General features: G+C 34.3%; 1 protein-coding gene across 15 annotated transcripts; it reads right to left on the minus strand.

Moving 5' to 3' along the window:
* Positions 1-3,802: 3,802 nt before the first annotated feature.
* LOC141642895 (uncharacterized) lies at positions 3,803-15,234 on the minus strand. Of its 15 annotated transcripts, none has more exons than XR_012543521.1 (13): positions 13,322-15,234; positions 12,392-12,514; positions 12,010-12,124; positions 11,723-11,835; positions 11,438-11,534; positions 10,096-10,212; positions 9,841-9,924; positions 9,567-9,642; positions 8,569-8,658; positions 8,024-8,090; positions 4,517-4,569; positions 4,104-4,186; positions 3,803-4,038 (listed from the first exon to the last, which is right to left on the minus strand). XR_012543521.1 is itself a non-coding variant. In XM_074451878.1 (9 exons), exons 6-9 carry the CDS (start codon positions 10,148-10,150, stop codon positions 3,855-3,857), a joined length of 375 nt encoding a protein of 124 aa, XP_074307979.1. In that variant the 5' UTR covers positions 10,151-10,212; positions 11,438-11,534; positions 11,723-11,835; positions 12,010-12,124; positions 12,392-12,514; positions 13,882-15,234; the 3' UTR covers positions 3,803-3,854. The 15 variants fall into 15 exon arrangements, 4 of the variants coding, with proteins under 4 accessions (XP_074307979.1, XP_074307977.1, XP_074307978.1 ...); XR_012543520.1 differs by having other exon boundaries at positions 9,841-9,927; XR_012543516.1 differs by adding an exon at positions 6,889-6,956 and having other exon boundaries at positions 3,803-4,186; positions 9,841-9,927; positions 12,388-12,514; positions 13,882-14,212.
* Between the last annotated feature and the right edge of the window lie 1,283 nt (positions 15,235-16,517).

The raw sequence follows: 16,517 nt of genomic DNA on the forward strand, positions 1-16,517 counted from the left end.
CGTTGCCATAATCAGCTATTTCTCTTCTTCTTCTTTTGAATCATGTGGGGGATTGTTGGAAGTATTGCTTAGTTTTGCTTCAAAAGAATCCCACATTGATAAAATATGTTGGAGTATTATAGTTTATAAGTGATCAGTTGTATTTGACTACTAGATATGTAGTGGTAAAGGGACCGTACCACCACACACGCGCGCACGCCACGCCGCGCCGGGCTCGGGCACGGGCTCTGGGCTCTGGGCTCTGGTAGAGCACCTGCGGTGCGTGCCATAGGCCGTTTTTGGTAGTCTGATCACTTATAATCTATATTGTTTTTGCACAATTTCCGAAACTAATTGCTCAGTCTTTCATGTGATTGTTGCGTTTTTCCTAAATTGAAAGTGCAGTCTTCTGTACTGACTTTTTCTACTTTACAATACTGATTTTGCATATATCTAAAAGCTATTTACGAGGCAATTTATTATGGCTCTGGATCCTTCCTACACCTCCTATATACACTCCCACTTTCTACCATTTCAGAACACACAACAACACAACAATTCTCTCCTCTCTCTATCTGTCTCTCTACACTCCATTTCCATAGCTGATTTTGGGCAACGTTCTGTTACTACTCCTCAATCCGAGTCTTTGTCGTACACCTTAGACTCGGAAGTCCTGTAACCCTGGGGGTTGGTTGCCAAGAGGCCGTGTGTATTGAGCGGAGCAAATTCAACTTTAGGGCAGTGATTCTTATCACGCCACGACTTCTATCTCTTCTGGTTCTGTAAGTTTTACCGTTCATTGTTTTCGTAATAGTGATACCGCCTACAAAAACAATGTATTGAAAGTAGTGGAAGGAGTAGATAGAAAAAAGGTGGGATTAAGATCATGTGAGTCGGGCAAATAAAGAATTAACAAAAAACTGGGATTAAGGTATCAATTATCAATTATGTTTTCACTGTTAAAGAAGGAGGTGATAGAAGGAAGGAGAAGACTGAACGAGGAGGAAGACCTAGAAAAAACCCACAAAGATTCCCCTTTACCTGTTATAGCCGGTCAAATATAAGGCTGGTGTAGTATAAGAAAAATGAGTGCAAGGATTAGATTAATATGGGTTAAAGTATAGTTGGGATTAATTTAAGAAGACGGGCGATAGTTTGGATTATTCTCATCAAATAACCCTAAAAATTATATTTGATAAAGTTCAACCTATTTTATTTAAGTTAAACTCTTAAACATCACTATATATAGTTGTTAAAAAAAGAAAAGCTGCAAATTTCTTATAGATATGTTTGACACATAGCACATGTAACACACAATTAAAACATTTGAATAAGTTTAGTTTGAGCCCTATATATTTGATACATAAATATCAAACGTTATACATACAAAATTAAAAATTACATAAAATTATATTCACATCATTTTGAACAAATATTTTAACGGATTTGGAACATAACGTGTCGTGAAATTATATAATTTGATATCATAATGTTGATTGTTGCATTATTCGAATAACTTGTATTTTAATTAATGTGATATTTGTTAGTTACAAATTTTTTTTTTGCAAAGCGTTGATCATGCGTAATTAACTATAACTTATTAGTTTTAATTAAAAAAAATATGTATTTTATTTTAAACATTGAAGTTAAACCTAAAAAAAATTGAAAAAAAAATTAATTTATTTTTATTTATAGGTAAAAATATTAAAGGTCATATATAAATTATATTATTTTTCTTCAATTATAAAAATAAATTTTTAAAACCGGCCGCGCGAAGCGCGGGATACTACCTAGTATATATATATATATATATATATATATATATATATATATATATATATATATATATATATATATATATATATATATATATATATATATATAAAGTGTGTAACTTCAGTTTTTAAAGTGTGTAACTTTAATTGTATATTATGTAATTCTAATTTTTAAAATGTAAAATTTTAAGCATATAATGTGTAATTTCAATTTTTAAAGTGTGTAACTTTAATTTTTAAAGTGTGTAACTTTAAGTATATAATGTATAACTTTTATTTATTTTGTGTAATTTCAAACAAATATGGTGTAAGTTCAACTGGATATGGTGTAATTTCAAGTCAGATTTGGTGTAACTTCAATTTTTAGTGTGTAATTCAAGTATATATCATTATGTTGGTGATTGTCAGTTTCTTAAGGTTGTAACTTCAGTTTTGTAAAGGTGTAACTTTAAATGTAGAGTGTGTAACTTCATTTTTGTAAGGGTGTAACTTTAAGAATGTAGTGTGTAATTTCAGTTTTGTATGGGTGTAACTTCACTTTTGTAACTGTGTAACTTTAAGTATATAGTGTTGAACTTCAGTTTTGTAAGGTTGTAACTACAACTATATATATAATGTGTAACTTCAGCGGAAATGGTGTAACCTATAAGTTTAAATTAATATTTTTTAATTTCAAATTATATTGTCTAACTTCAAAGGATGTAACTTTAAGAATATAATGTGTAACTTCAATTTTGTAAGGGTGTAATTTCACTTTTGTAACTGTGTAACTTTAAGTATATAGTGTTGAATTTCAATTTTGTAAGGATGTAACATCAAGTATATACGAGTATATTGTGTAACTTCAGCGGAAATGATGTAACGTATAAGTTTAAATTAATATTGTTTAATTTCAAATGATATTGTGTAACTTCAAATCACATATGGTGTAATTTCAAGTCAGATATGATGTAGTTTCAATTGATATTGTGTAATTTCAAATTCAAATTGATTAATTAATCTCAAGGTAATATGGTGTAATTTCAAATTAGATGTGGTGTAACTACCAATTCACAGAGCAGATTGATAATTTCAAAAATTAAGTGGTATATGAAATTATTATCATTGCGACGGGCTCGAAAAAATAATAAATTTAGGCTTTCATTTCGCCTTAATTGGAGTCCGGATGAAGATTTACGGAGGGTTTAAAGAAACCGTTTTAATTTTACGCGGAAATTAAATTTCAGATTTTAAAATCACTATTTCATATAAGAAATGAAATTGACATAATAAAGTTGGTTAATGAGGAAAATAATGTAATTAATAGGTTAATTAACAATTAAATGTATGAGAGAGAAGAGTTAATGAAGCATTAATTACTAAGTGGGTGAGTGCTTTTTCATTATCATCTCAACCATCCACCTTTTAAGATCTAAAGGTTTACATTAGAACTTAGGGATTCAACCAAAAGTGGACTTATATATATACTAGTTGTCTCTCCGCGCACGTTGCGCGCGGAGATCCAAGACACGTTTCTATTTGTTATTGCAGCGAATCTGTTTATGTCTCAGTTTTGGCGAGAATTACCGAATGTATGTAGATGTAGTTGCGTTTTGTTCTAGTGTAGAAACCTTTATTTTTTTTACGTGTAATGTTCAACGTAGTTGCCTTAATTTGACGTTTTAGTTTCTTAATCTAATGCACTGTCTTCAAATATTTAATGATAGAATTGTCATTTGTGCTCTATCAAATTATTCGGTGCACCAAGAAACAATTGATGATAATCGCTATATCTTTATTTAGTAAAAACATTACTTCGGATTAGAAGATGACTATAGTCGGTCATATTCTCTTAAATAGTAGTACACATTCAACCTTGCCCAGAGTTGTGGTAGTTCCATTGCTGAATAATACAAAATATGAACATGCATCAATTTCACGAATGGTGAACATCCAACTCTTTTGATGTCCGCACAATCCAAACACAGGAACACTCTTAAAAAAAATTATTAATAACCACTTTGACTCAGCCGCCTCCTACCTCAGAAAACTACTTCTAAGGGGGCTTGTTGAGTGCAAAATATAATAACTCGCATAATCAACCTAAATTGAACTTGTTTTTCACAAGAAGTCAAAACTATGACTAATGCAATGTCTAGCAGACACTCCAAAACAAACACATAAGTCAACCCGAAAAGTTGTAGCATTTGATGATACGTAAAAATCTGAATATCTTGTAGTATAATCGAAGAACTTCCGAATGTGGGATTCCAGGCTTCCAGCAAGGTCATCAAAATCTGAATGCCTTATATTAATAGCTTGTTAGTTTTACAATATCAAAGTAGATTAACTAATATACAGAACACATACTTTGAAATGCTCTGATGCTGAATGCACTCCCTCATCAAATTGCCGTAATGTAAGGCCAATCTATGAGTATCATACTTCGAAATCTGGAATGGATTCAACAGGCTTCAGATATTTTAATTACACGAAAATTATTGAAAACGTCACGCCAACACACATAACAACATTAGATGAGAATGAAGATAGTTGTACACTTTGTATGCCAAGGAGCTACTCTTCAAATTAGTTGTCATCTTGAATGACGGGTATATCACACATGTGAGCGAAACTAATCTGGAACGAAACAAATGCTCTCGATACCTTCCTCACATCTCCCACCCCCTCCCTTTCCCTGATATGGGCTCATCACTAAACCTAATGCAAACCACACTTGACAAAATCAACGAAGATTAGCATTATCTTTAAAGTTGATGCACCTTGATAAATAACTGAGAGAGGTGTCGAAGATCAGCAAACACGGCTTCTATCCCTGCATTGAAAAGTATGAATGAATTTTAGAAATAAGAGATAATTAAGGGGAACAAATATATCAATTTTAACAAAATGGAAGGAATGTACCCAAACAAACAGTTTATTACTTGTATGATATGATTTAAGAAAGACACAGATTCCAATATTGTCCAACGGGATGAAATATATCCACAAACAGCTAATTACTTGAATGAATACGATCTTTCAGTTAGGGTCACTGTTTTCTCTAACATAGTTCTTTAGGAAAAAAATATCTCATTCTACTACTAATTTTGCCTTAACCCATAAACCGTCAGTCCGACTGTCACTCCCCTACTCTAACAACCTTTCAAATACGGATTACAAAAATGTCATTTTATCGTTCTGAATTTTTTTTCCAAACAGAATATAGCACTCGTTATGGTAGGTGTTAGGTCTTTATTTCACCTATCAAGATCATTTAAACTCAGTTATCCTACCCATCACTCAACTTTAGAACATTGTTAAACCAAAAACATTACTCCTAATCTATCCCTCAATTACCCATATATATTGAACATATTAGAGTTGCTCTTAAGTCTTAATTACCAATTAGCAATCAATTCACACAAACTCAAGAACAAGACCGTCTGAACTCTGAACAACCAATAAAAATGTACGAATGCTATGCCCAAAATTGTTTGATTCTTGAATCCTAAAGACTTATCCAGCATATAAAAAGAGAATTTCAGGTTAGATAAACTATGTTGTACTTTCTTTTATGACAAAAACACGATTACATGACATATGTGGAAAAAAAAAGGGAATTACCAACTCTTTTTTACATTTACTTCTATCAATGTTTTTTATTTTGGATTTCATGATCAGTCACCTCTCTACTATTCAGTCTGCTTCCTATTACCTCTCCCTTCTTGTCTTCCCTCCCTCAATCCCCGCCCCCGCCCCCGCTCCTGACCATCTATCCCTCCTTCCTCTCAATACGGGGAAAAAAAAGCATAAACGCCCTCCCTCCGTTCTTGTCACCCTCCGCCCCTCTGCCTCCACACCAAAGTTATTGACTGTTAATACGCTGTCTTCATTAAGATAATTAATGCCTTTTAATTACTCTATACCCTCCCTCCCCCTCCCCCGAGTGCAATTTTCCACGACATGCCTTCTATTCTACATTGAAATTTAATGTTTATCAGTTAGTTCGCTTCTTCATTGTTTTATTTCATTTTCAAGAACGAATACTAAGAAAAGTACAAAATATAATATCAAATTGATGTTATTTCTCTTAAAGACAGTAAACTATTGATAATACACCCCTCCTGCCTTTCCTTCTAATTACACCTCAACACTAAAAAACAACCTCCTCTTCTACCTTCCAATCCCTCCTCCGGCCATCTCTCACAGCCTGAATAATAATAAATCTGGACAACTCATCCCTCCCTCCGTCTATCCCCCTTCCCCTGTCTGCTCTAAATCTGAACAAAACCAAACTAACATTGCCGCTCCCTGCCTTCCTATCCCTCAATCTCAACAAAACAGAATATAGACCATCTCTCCGTCACTGCATTCCTTATCCCTTCCTCTTTCCGCCAACCTCCCTCCTACTTTCTCTCTCCTCTAACTCCACCCAATTATCCATCACTTTCCTTTCTCTCACTCTTAACAAAACCAAGCACATACGCTCACACTCTCACTGTTTGCCCATCTCCTTCTCTCGCCACCCCTCCCTAAATCTGAACATAATCAAGCAAAGACATCCTCTCCCTCCCTCCAATTTCTTTTTTCATCCCTTCATCCCTCTAAATCTGAACAAAACCAAGTAGGGAGACACGATCTTTCCCTTTCTCTATCCCTCTCCTTCCCTCGCCCATCAATCGAACAAAGCTAAGCATACCCTACTCTGCTTCCGTCCCTCCCTCTCTAACTCAGCAAAATAAAAATAAAGTAGAGACTATGTATCTGTAACACAATACTCTCTTTCCCACCCTTCATCTCCCCAAACCCTCTCATCTATCCATTCCCCCTCTCAATCGTAACTAACCAAGCACGTACATACGCTCCCCCTTTCTTCCTCACATGGACTCGTAATTAATTAAGGGCACTCATTCTAGGGCCGTAGTATTGAGAGGATCCCAGAGTTAACCACAAGTTCTGCAATTTTCAGACCCACAGATTCTTAGCCAAAACGAACACAGTAAATATAACAACCATCAAATAACGTTACGCTTATCATTTTAGCTACTTGAGGTTACCAAGGGACGAACCAAGACATCAGCTAAATCCCACATATAAACCAACCAAATGAATGCAATGGCCAAAACCTATAATCGAAACTAATTAAGCTCACCTAGCTTAGGGTTGTACAAATAGAGGTCAGCCCAGGGTTTGACTCAAATATTTCCGCCATTTTCAGACCTTCAAATACACAGATTAATTAAATGACATCCTTCTTTATATATTGAATACAATCGATAAAACGTATAATTTTAATTAGTAAAATTGACCTAGTTAAGGGTTGCACTAACCGCGTTCAGCCTAGGGTTTGGCACAAATCCCGCCATTTACCTAGCCTATATAAAATCCCAGTAGAAGCATGCTCGTCCCCATTCACGTGCCATTCGTATATAATTTAACAGGTTGTATATGTTCATGCTCTTTTTTACATCCATAAGCTTATGGTAATTGTTGCAACACTTCACCAACATCCGAACATTTTTGAAAACCTTTAAACTGTTCTTCAATGTTTGCTAGTGAGTTCAAAGTAAAGCAAGAAAAAAGTAGACTGGAAACACCATTTTTAGTAGGATGATCTTATTATAAACACAAAATCTCATTGAAGACGGCACGTATCCGTCACTTTGGAGTGACGGATACCATTTCCTCTCACAAATGATCCAAATAGAGAAGAGAGGAAAGCACATGGGGGTGCCCCCACCTTGTCCTCCCTATCCGTTTTGTGAGTGGCATTACCCGTCACTTGCTCCGACCCGTCTCCAGCAAGACTAACTGTATTATAAAAGATAATGGTGGGTACCCAATTGACTTAAGTTATCATATCTAAAGTAAGTAGGAAAGACTAAGAGGACATTGAAGCTTTCTAAATTTCTTCTTCCCTCTTTTCATGGGAATCTCTATAATCATGTTGATGAATTATTTACACATGGGAAGAGTTGATAGGGAAGTATTCCACTTGGTTTTCCTGTTGTAGTGTTTGAGCCTTGAGGTTGTCCTAATACTAAGGTTGGCTTAAAAAAATTCCCAAGTTTTTCAAGATACCCCTTGATTAATACTCCCTATGTCCTTATCGAATAGAGTAGTTTATGCTTTAGGATCATTCTTTTATATGAGTTTATGCAGGCGAGATTGAAATTCAACACGTATTTTTCACCATACAAAACATCCCTAAAAAGTAAATATAAACTATTATATTAATCATGACAAAATGAAATAACACAAACTAACTGATGAGATAGGGGAAGTACCATTTTTCTCCCCTGTGCCTACAAGTATCCTGTTTGATTAGCTAGATGACTAAAGTTGCCTTCAGCCCTGCACGAAGAGGAAAGCCCTGGTTATGATCACATGATTCACATCTAGGTTCTGCTCAATAGTAGTATAGCTTATTCTGCTCAATAGTGTACAAATCGTACATTAGGAAATATCGTGTCAGTTCAAAAAAATTGGCAGTCGATAGAAACATGCCCGTAGCAAAATGAGATGACACCACCATGTAGTTCCTACTCGATAGGCGCTTCTTATGAGGGAAACAAGCTTTGGAGTCCAGATGTACGATAGAGTAGTCTCGTTATTCACTTGAGAGGATATATAATCCGTAAGTCTTCTGTAAGACTGTAAACGATCTTATTATGAGACCTAACCAAATTACTGTAACTGACTGATTGCTCAACTACTATATGCTACATTGCTACCTACTTCATCTTCTTCTCAAATCAATGACCACAAATTTGTGAAGTGCTTGTTCATACAATCAGATTTATAAAAATAGTACTTGTTCATACAATCATACCTATATTGTTCTTGATAAAAGGCCTACAGTGAGATTCAAAAGTCCATTCCGTGATCACCTTTGGCCTGAGTTGAATGGAGTTATAATCTTCTGTGGAACATGAACACAACCAGCAGGAACTAATCAGTATCCCGGAACTGAAGGAATAGTACTTATAAAAGTCGCAACAATATAACATAGGGAGTATAGAGAATATTCCAGTCTTCTTAATTAAGTTCACATATCTTTGTAAAATATGTCGTAGATATTGTTTTCCTTCCTTGTATTATTTCCGCATCGTAGCATATTCTCTGTATATAGTAGTCTTGGTAAATAAGTCATTAGCTAAATAAAATCCTTCATGAATTAATTATGCAATTCTTAACTTAATAAAACGTCTTCCGTAATTTTCTAAACCTTATCAGGGAGTACATAAGAGCGTATTGCAATTGCACAATTTAGGAGTATCTGATGAGGATTTCATCCTAAGACAACAATCACATACCTCATCCTAAGACAACAAGCACATAACAGTTATCATTAGACATTAATGCTCGAAACATGTAACAGTCATGTTTTAACAACAATGTTCAATTCTCACCCCCTGTATTATGAAATGCTTTGTCCCGAGTCACAGAAACATGACGACAGGAGCTTATATTATTCTTGATGAAGAACATTAGAAGAGTTGAGGCCTGAGGGGGAGTATTCTTTTCTTCTTGATTTTTCTGCCGTAGTGTTTGAAGTTATTCTAATAGTATTGTTGGCTTAAAAGAAAAGATTCCTAACTTTGTCAAGATTGTCGTTGATTAAACTATACTCTCTCTGTCTAACTGAATAGTTTGTGTTTGCCTTCTACTCTTATTTATTAGAGCTTATGCAAGTAAGAGTAGAGTTCAGCAAGCATTCTCGACCGTACAAAACCTGCCTATAAAGTAAACGTAAACGTAAACGTAAACTATTGGATGAATCATTAGAAAACGAAATACACAAATTAACTGATGCAATAGAGGAAGTACCATTTTTCTCCTCAGTGTGGGCTGTGCCTACAAGTATCCTGTTTAGTTGGCTAGATGACTAAAGTTGCCTTAAGACCTGCACGAAGAGGGAAGCGCACGTTATGATCACATATTCACAAATCACATCTAGTTCTTCCCTTTCCTTGTAGCAGTACTAAGGTTTATTCAATGGAGTAAAAATCTTACCATAGGAAAAATCGGGTTCAAAAAATTGGCAGTCAATAAAAAGCATGCCTGTAGTAAAATGAGATTACACCAGCTAGTAGTTGCATACCTGTATTGTCCTCACTCCTCAGCACACAGGCCTGCACGGGATTCAATTGCTCATTCCGTGATTGCCTCTAGTCAATTGCAGTTACTACTGTGGAGCACAAACACAACCAGCAAAAACTAATTAGCATCCCAGAACCAGAGAAATAGCATTCGTAACAATATTAAATACTCCGTACATAACTAAAAGAGCCTATTACATTTAGTAATATAGACTGGTGAATCAGTGCAAATTCGTGGATTACCACAATTAACTTACCCGGCCTACAAATGATCCATTTAGAAGCCTCGTCCGACGCCATAATTAATTCCATAATTAACTGAGTTCACGTATAAACAATTTCAAGAAGCGTCTCTCATCACGCCATCTGTGTACCTACAAATTAAACCAACAAACTTAATCATATTGTAAACGAACTTGTCCAAACTAAAAAATAATCAAAAATATCGTACTCGTCGCAAGTTGTCAACACTCAGTAGGTAACCAACATCTTACCTCAAATACTCAACATATTTCCAGCTCATAAATTGAGACTCACCGAGTACTCAGTTGGCATAACTCGGGCTACAGAACATAAACTAAGAAAGGAAAATACATGTTTGACGAAGCAAATCGAGTACTCAAAACCAATATTTTGTGCCAGATGATATCAATGTTCATATCTTCATAGTCAATCCTAGCCGAGACAGAAAGATTGATCAAAACACCATAATTACAAGCTTCTATTGCCGAGTACTCAGTTGGCATAACTCAGGTTATAGTCTCACGAGGTTGTTCTACTTCTAAGTGAACACAAAGAGAAGCAATACCAAAATCTTCATAGCAATAAGGTGGATGGGATATCTAACCTAACTTCAACTTCCACTTCAAAAACCATCCATATTCAACTGATCTAAAACATACCTAATTACAAGCTTCTATTGTCGAGTACTCAGTTACTCCAGCAAATAATCAATTACTCCAAACACAGGTACCGTGTTCAAAAAAAACCGAGACATTTTTTATCTACAAAATTCATTTGCGTTACAGAAATAACAAAATACCCAATGACAATGAATATAAAAATATAAAATGAGAGAGAGGAACCAGATTATAAGAGTCATGGAGACATTGTGATGTTGCAAATGAAGACGCCGTACGAATTGAGAGCGGTTTGGCTGTGAGGAAGGTATTAGGAAATGAAAATGGAGAGGATGAGGATGAAATAATAATCATGTTAACTATTAATATTCTCAGCCAGATGATATCAATGTTCATATCTTCATTACTCAACCCTAGTCGAAACAGAAAGACTGTTCAAAACACCATAATTACAGCCTTTAATTGCCTAAAAGTCCTCCAACTAATCGTCACATAGAATCATTCCCCCCATAAATTATAAACAAAGTAAATGACCAACGATGAAATGACGCCAACTCAAAAAAAGGTGAGTAAACTAAGTAAATCGATCATGAGAGCCATTGCGGATATTGATAGGCGGTAGTGAAAACTTTTTAATTAACTTTTTAGAAAGTGTGTATGAATTCAAGACGGGTAAAGATTGAGGTCATTCTACCCACCTCACTACGACAAAACTGGCTAGAAATTAGCAGATTCATACCTCCTTCATGTACAGTGGTCCACAAAACGTTTGAAATTTAGCGTCCATAGTCGCTTGCTCCTTCGAAAATTGGGACTTAGAGCTCACCATCTTCTCCCTAAATGAGAGTAAACAAAAAGCAAACAAACGAGAAGCAATAAAACAAGGGCAGTCATAAATCCACTGGGCATATGAACTATTTCACGAAAATCGCTATGGCTTAAAACTGTCCATACTGTGAATGTTACAATTATAAGCGACATAAAAAAAAAGCAAGTTCTTTAAAGTAGAAGAAACAATACTAACCTTGTAAATAGCACCCAGGAGGAGGATCGATAGGCCTTAAAATGCAGTTGTACCCACGTGGGTATGACATGTGCTCTACTCATGTTCTCTATTCAACTTTTCTTTTTGTCTAACTGCGTGAAATGAAGTAAATACCCATCACATGTAGTTAAAATCCCAGCACATCTAATCAAATATCAGTGAAATTGCACACTTAAAACTCCAGTTCAAATATGAGAGTTTTAGTTAATTATGTATGGAACAAATGAAAGAGCCAATATTTAGGAATCAAATGAAACAAATCTTACATTAATAAACTAATTAAGATCCAGCAACTAATGAGAATATGAAGTCGGCATGTTGCTCTATAAAATCTTTCAAGTAGTTCCTCAAAAATGCATAACAAGGTAAGTATATTCTCACCTGCATCACAGGCCACAATGTGAGAAATTTTCTGAACTGATAAACCTTAAGAGCTTTCCTGACAAAAGACACTCCACAACTCATGTATAGCATGATATTATTTAAAAGATTCAAAGGAGAAAGCTAACTTTTAATTAGTATAAAAAGACCTGTCAATTGAGAATTTGTGGGGAAGGAAATTCTTGCTACGACATGAGCAGTATCAATGTTCAATTTCGCTCGTAACATGGAACATAATTGAAAGTACAAAAATAAAGCACAACCTACAATCATAATTAATCTGAGCAAAGTCGAAACATATCCATTGCCCTGATCATTGCAGCCGATCTGCTCAATACTCTTCGGACAATCAAGGGATCATCCCAGGGCAGCTAGTTGAACCCCGCTCCCCTACCAGACATACAGCAAACAAACGGTAAGAATGAATCAAAATTTAATATTCTTGAAACTAAAACTAAAACTGCATCATACATAGATAAAATTTCGTTCCAAAGCTGCATAAAAGTAAAAAAAAAAGCCTGTCTTTGGACAATCTAATGTCTTGCTATTAACCTAAAATATGATTTTGATAGATACACAAGTTGAACTACCCAAATGATTTTTTAAATAGGTCTGAGGAGGTTAACAGTGTTTCTAAGTTAATATGAACTTATAATATAAACTTAGCTATAAACTGCGTACTCTCTGAAACTTATGAACTACTTAATACTGAATTAAAGTACCCTATCTCGAAGCCCAATTATGTTTAGGCATGAGGCATTACACTGTTCCCGGATAAAAGGACGACGCTGACTCTAAACTGAGTAATCATTAGTCTTGATCCAACTTAGTAAACATAGAGCTAAATATGCGTATGGGATAACGCCATTTGAGCGCTGATGCAGGCGCCTTCTACAGCAACTATGAAACTCAATTCTGATCAACATAACAGAAAATCACCTTTTAAGAAATCCATAAAACGCAAATTCATGACGCTATAAGTTACCCAGACCTATAATTCACGAATCCAATTTAATCAAAGCTTAATATCCAAATTTGCTTAGATGCACATCAGCAATATAAGATTCATCCACCCAAAAGCGCAATGGAATGAGCACAAATCAATCGGAAAATGAAGAACCAAGATTAGAAACAAAACCTTAACAAATGACTTCATTACAACTAACTGAAACTCTAAATCAGACATTAAAATAATACCAATAATCTATCGAAATAAAAGGGGTTTAACCGAGTCAAATCGGTAGAACCCTATTCCAAGACTCGCTGGTGATGCCATTAGCTCCTTAACTTGCCGATTCCCAGCTCGTCGGCATAGGTGCAGTAACAACGAAGAAATAAGCAAGGAAGTAAGAAATTATACACTATAATGATTATCGAAGGGAACCCAATTCAATTTAACAATTAACAATTAAAACCCATAAACAAATTTTAAAATTATTCAAAAGACTTCAACTTTATTGCCTGATTAACATAGAAAAGTGGAAAAATGTGATAATAATATGAAAATAAAATTGAAGAATTAAATAAACCGAAGAGAGGTATACTTGATAATTGGAGGAAGAAAAAAAGAAGCAAAAGGGGTAAAGAGCCTAAATCAGTCACCCAAAATAAGGGGCATTCAAACAAACAGCCCTAAAATTGAATAAACCACCTCCCAAAACCCCAAAATCAGGCCTATAACTTTCCAAACATTCAAACAAAGAACCCTAAAACTGAACAAAACCACCTTAAATTGAAAGAAACCAAGTTAATCATACCTGAGAAACCAAAAAATTGATTGATCCGAAGGCTTCATTAATTAAGTACAAGACGAACACAATACCAAATTAATTTGTGGAACAAACTAAAAGCACCTTGAGTTTGTATGGAAAGTATGTATAAATAACTGATTGAATGGAGTAAATGGGAAAGCTTGGAAAGGAAAAGTAAGAAAAAATTCAGAGGGGAGAAATGGAGAATGAATGAGTGCAAAAAAAATGAAGAGATTAAAGGCAAAGAGGAATAACGTGTGGTTGAGAAATGGTGAGAGTACAAAGTTGTTGTACATCACGCGGAAGGCACAAGAAACACGGCTCTACTGTTCATAAGCAACTAATTTTCACAACTTTGGACATTTATAAGGGTTTTAGATATAGTGTGAAGTTCATATAAGTCCCTTACATCTATTGAGTCCCTAAGTCTTTCTAAGGGCCTTTGGATGAAGGGAATCAATGGGTGAGATTAGATCTCAATGGAGGGCTATAAACCAATCTCTTCTAATTAGCTACTCAACTCAATTAAATTCCTCCCTAATCATCATTCATCCCTCATTAAATCATTATCACAAACCCATCATCTCTCTCTATATCTCACATTCTCTCATCAAACAAAAAAAAGCAAAAAAAAAAACTCAAAAACCACCACCACCAAAAAAAACCAAATAAATCAAACCAAACTTCCTCACACACCACCACTGACCGCCGCCTACCACTCCGCTTATCCCTATACTTCCTCCTTCCTCGGCCTCCTGTCACCACCCACCGTCACCACACACCCCACGGCCGCCGCACGCCGCAGCACTACCTCCGGCCACCCCACCAAAACGCCCAGATCCGCCGCACACCATTGTCGTCTTTATTTTTCTTTTTCGTCTTTTTTTTCAGATCTTGTTTCCTATTTATTTTTCTTTTTCTGATTTGATATTTGTTGTTGTTGATTGTTTCATTTTGGATCTCGGTTTTTTCAGTATTTTTTTTTTTCCTTTGTTCATCATTTGTTTACCTTTGAATCAAATACCCATAAAATAAACAAGACGAACAAATGATTGAGATGGAGAGTATATTGTTAGCCCTTTTTGGCAATCGGGATCGTCATAGTGTACTATTGTTTATTGTATTTGTGGTGTTTGGTTGCCTTTAATCTGTGTTGGACTTTGCTTAATGATGCGAGGAATTTTGTCGGTTGGATTTGTTTTCTTTAGTTTATTTTTGAAAAGGATGATTGTGTCAAGTTATACACGGTGTAGTAGACAACATAGTTACTGAGTTCGCTTTTGATAGATGTTTGATTGATTTCATATTAGACTTGGCTTTGTGATGTATTCTCGGTTACAGAAGAGGAGTTTTGTTGTTTGGATTTCAATGGTATTTTGGTTTTTATTTCTATGTTTTGGGTTTTTATATTCACATTGGTAACACTTTTTTTTTGTTAAAATTATACTTATCGTCATTAAAGTTATACTTTTTTCTGTTACAATTACACTTTTTTCTATTAAAGTTACAATTACATTTTTTTCTGTTACAATTACACTTTTTTTGGTTAAAATTACACTTTTTCCTGTTAAAATTACACTTTTTTCTATTACAATTTCACTTATTTCTGTTACAATTACACTGTTTTTTTTGTTACAATTACACTTTTTTTTGTTACAAATACACTTTTTCTGTTAAAATTACACTTTTTTTTGTTACAATTACACTATTTTTTGTTACAATTACATTTTTTTTCCTTTAAAATTACACTTTTTTACTTTAAAATTACACCTTTTTCGGTTAAAATTACACTTTTTTCTGTTAAAATTACACTTATCTCTATTAATGACTAAAGTTACACTCTTGGACTAAAGTTAGACAGACTAATTTGGACTATTTGGACAATTTGAACTAACTAATTTGGACAATATGGACTAACTAATTTGGACTATTTGGACTAACTAATGGAGTTATTTACGACTAAATTGAATACAATATTTACAACTAAATTTGGACTAAAATTATACAATTTTGGACTGAAAATTTAAAATTTGGACTAAAAATACACTATTTACGACTAAATTTGGACTAAAAATACAATTTTGGACTGAAAATACACTATTTACGAATAATTTTGAACTAATAATACATTATTTACGACTAAATTTAGAGTAAAATTACACAATTTGAACTAAAGTTACACAATTCATTTATTTTGAGTCATTGAGATTGTGCAATTTCAATCATTGTCCACTAAAGGGTAACTTAGTAAATTGATAGTGTGTGTATCTTTTATCATTTTATGAGTGTAATTTTAGTCCACAAAAGTGTAACTTTAGTCCAAAAAGGTGTAATTTTAGTCTACAAATGTGTAACTTTAATCCACAAATGTATAACTTTCGTCTACAAAAGTGTAATTTTAGTCCACGAAAGTGTAATTTTAGTCCATAAAAGTATAATTTTAGTCCATAAAAGTGTAATTTTAATCCAAATTGTATAACTATAGTCCAAATTTACTAAGTGTAATTTTAGTCCAAAAAAGTGTAATTTTAGTCCATAAAAGTGTAATTTTAATCCAAATTGTATAACTATAGTACAAATTTGTGTGTCTTTAGTCCAAATTGTGTAATTTTAGTCCAAATTTGTGTAACTTCAGTCCAAAA

This window comes from Silene latifolia, chromosome 2, assembly GCF_048544455.1.
Source record: "Silene latifolia isolate original U9 population chromosome 2, ASM4854445v1, whole genome shotgun sequence".
NCBI lineage: Eukaryota > Viridiplantae > Streptophyta > Magnoliopsida > Caryophyllales > Caryophyllaceae > Silene > Silene latifolia.

What these genes read in the sequence shown, in the direction of transcription:
- LOC141642895 (XM_074451878.1), bottom strand. Translation starts at nt 10,150, where the DNA reads ATGGAATTAATTATGGCGTCGGACGAGGCTTCTAAATGGATCATTTGT. An exon ending in ATGGATCATTTGTAGGCCGG is followed by an intron (nt 4,570 to 10,095) that starts GTAAGTTAATTG and finishes TTTTCAATGCAG; the next exon opens with GGATAGAAGCCGTGTTTGCT. An exon ending in CAGCATCAGAGCATTTCAAA is followed by an intron (nt 4,039 to 4,103) that starts GTATGTGTTCTG and finishes TATTAATATAAG; the next exon opens with GCATTCAGATTTTGATGACC.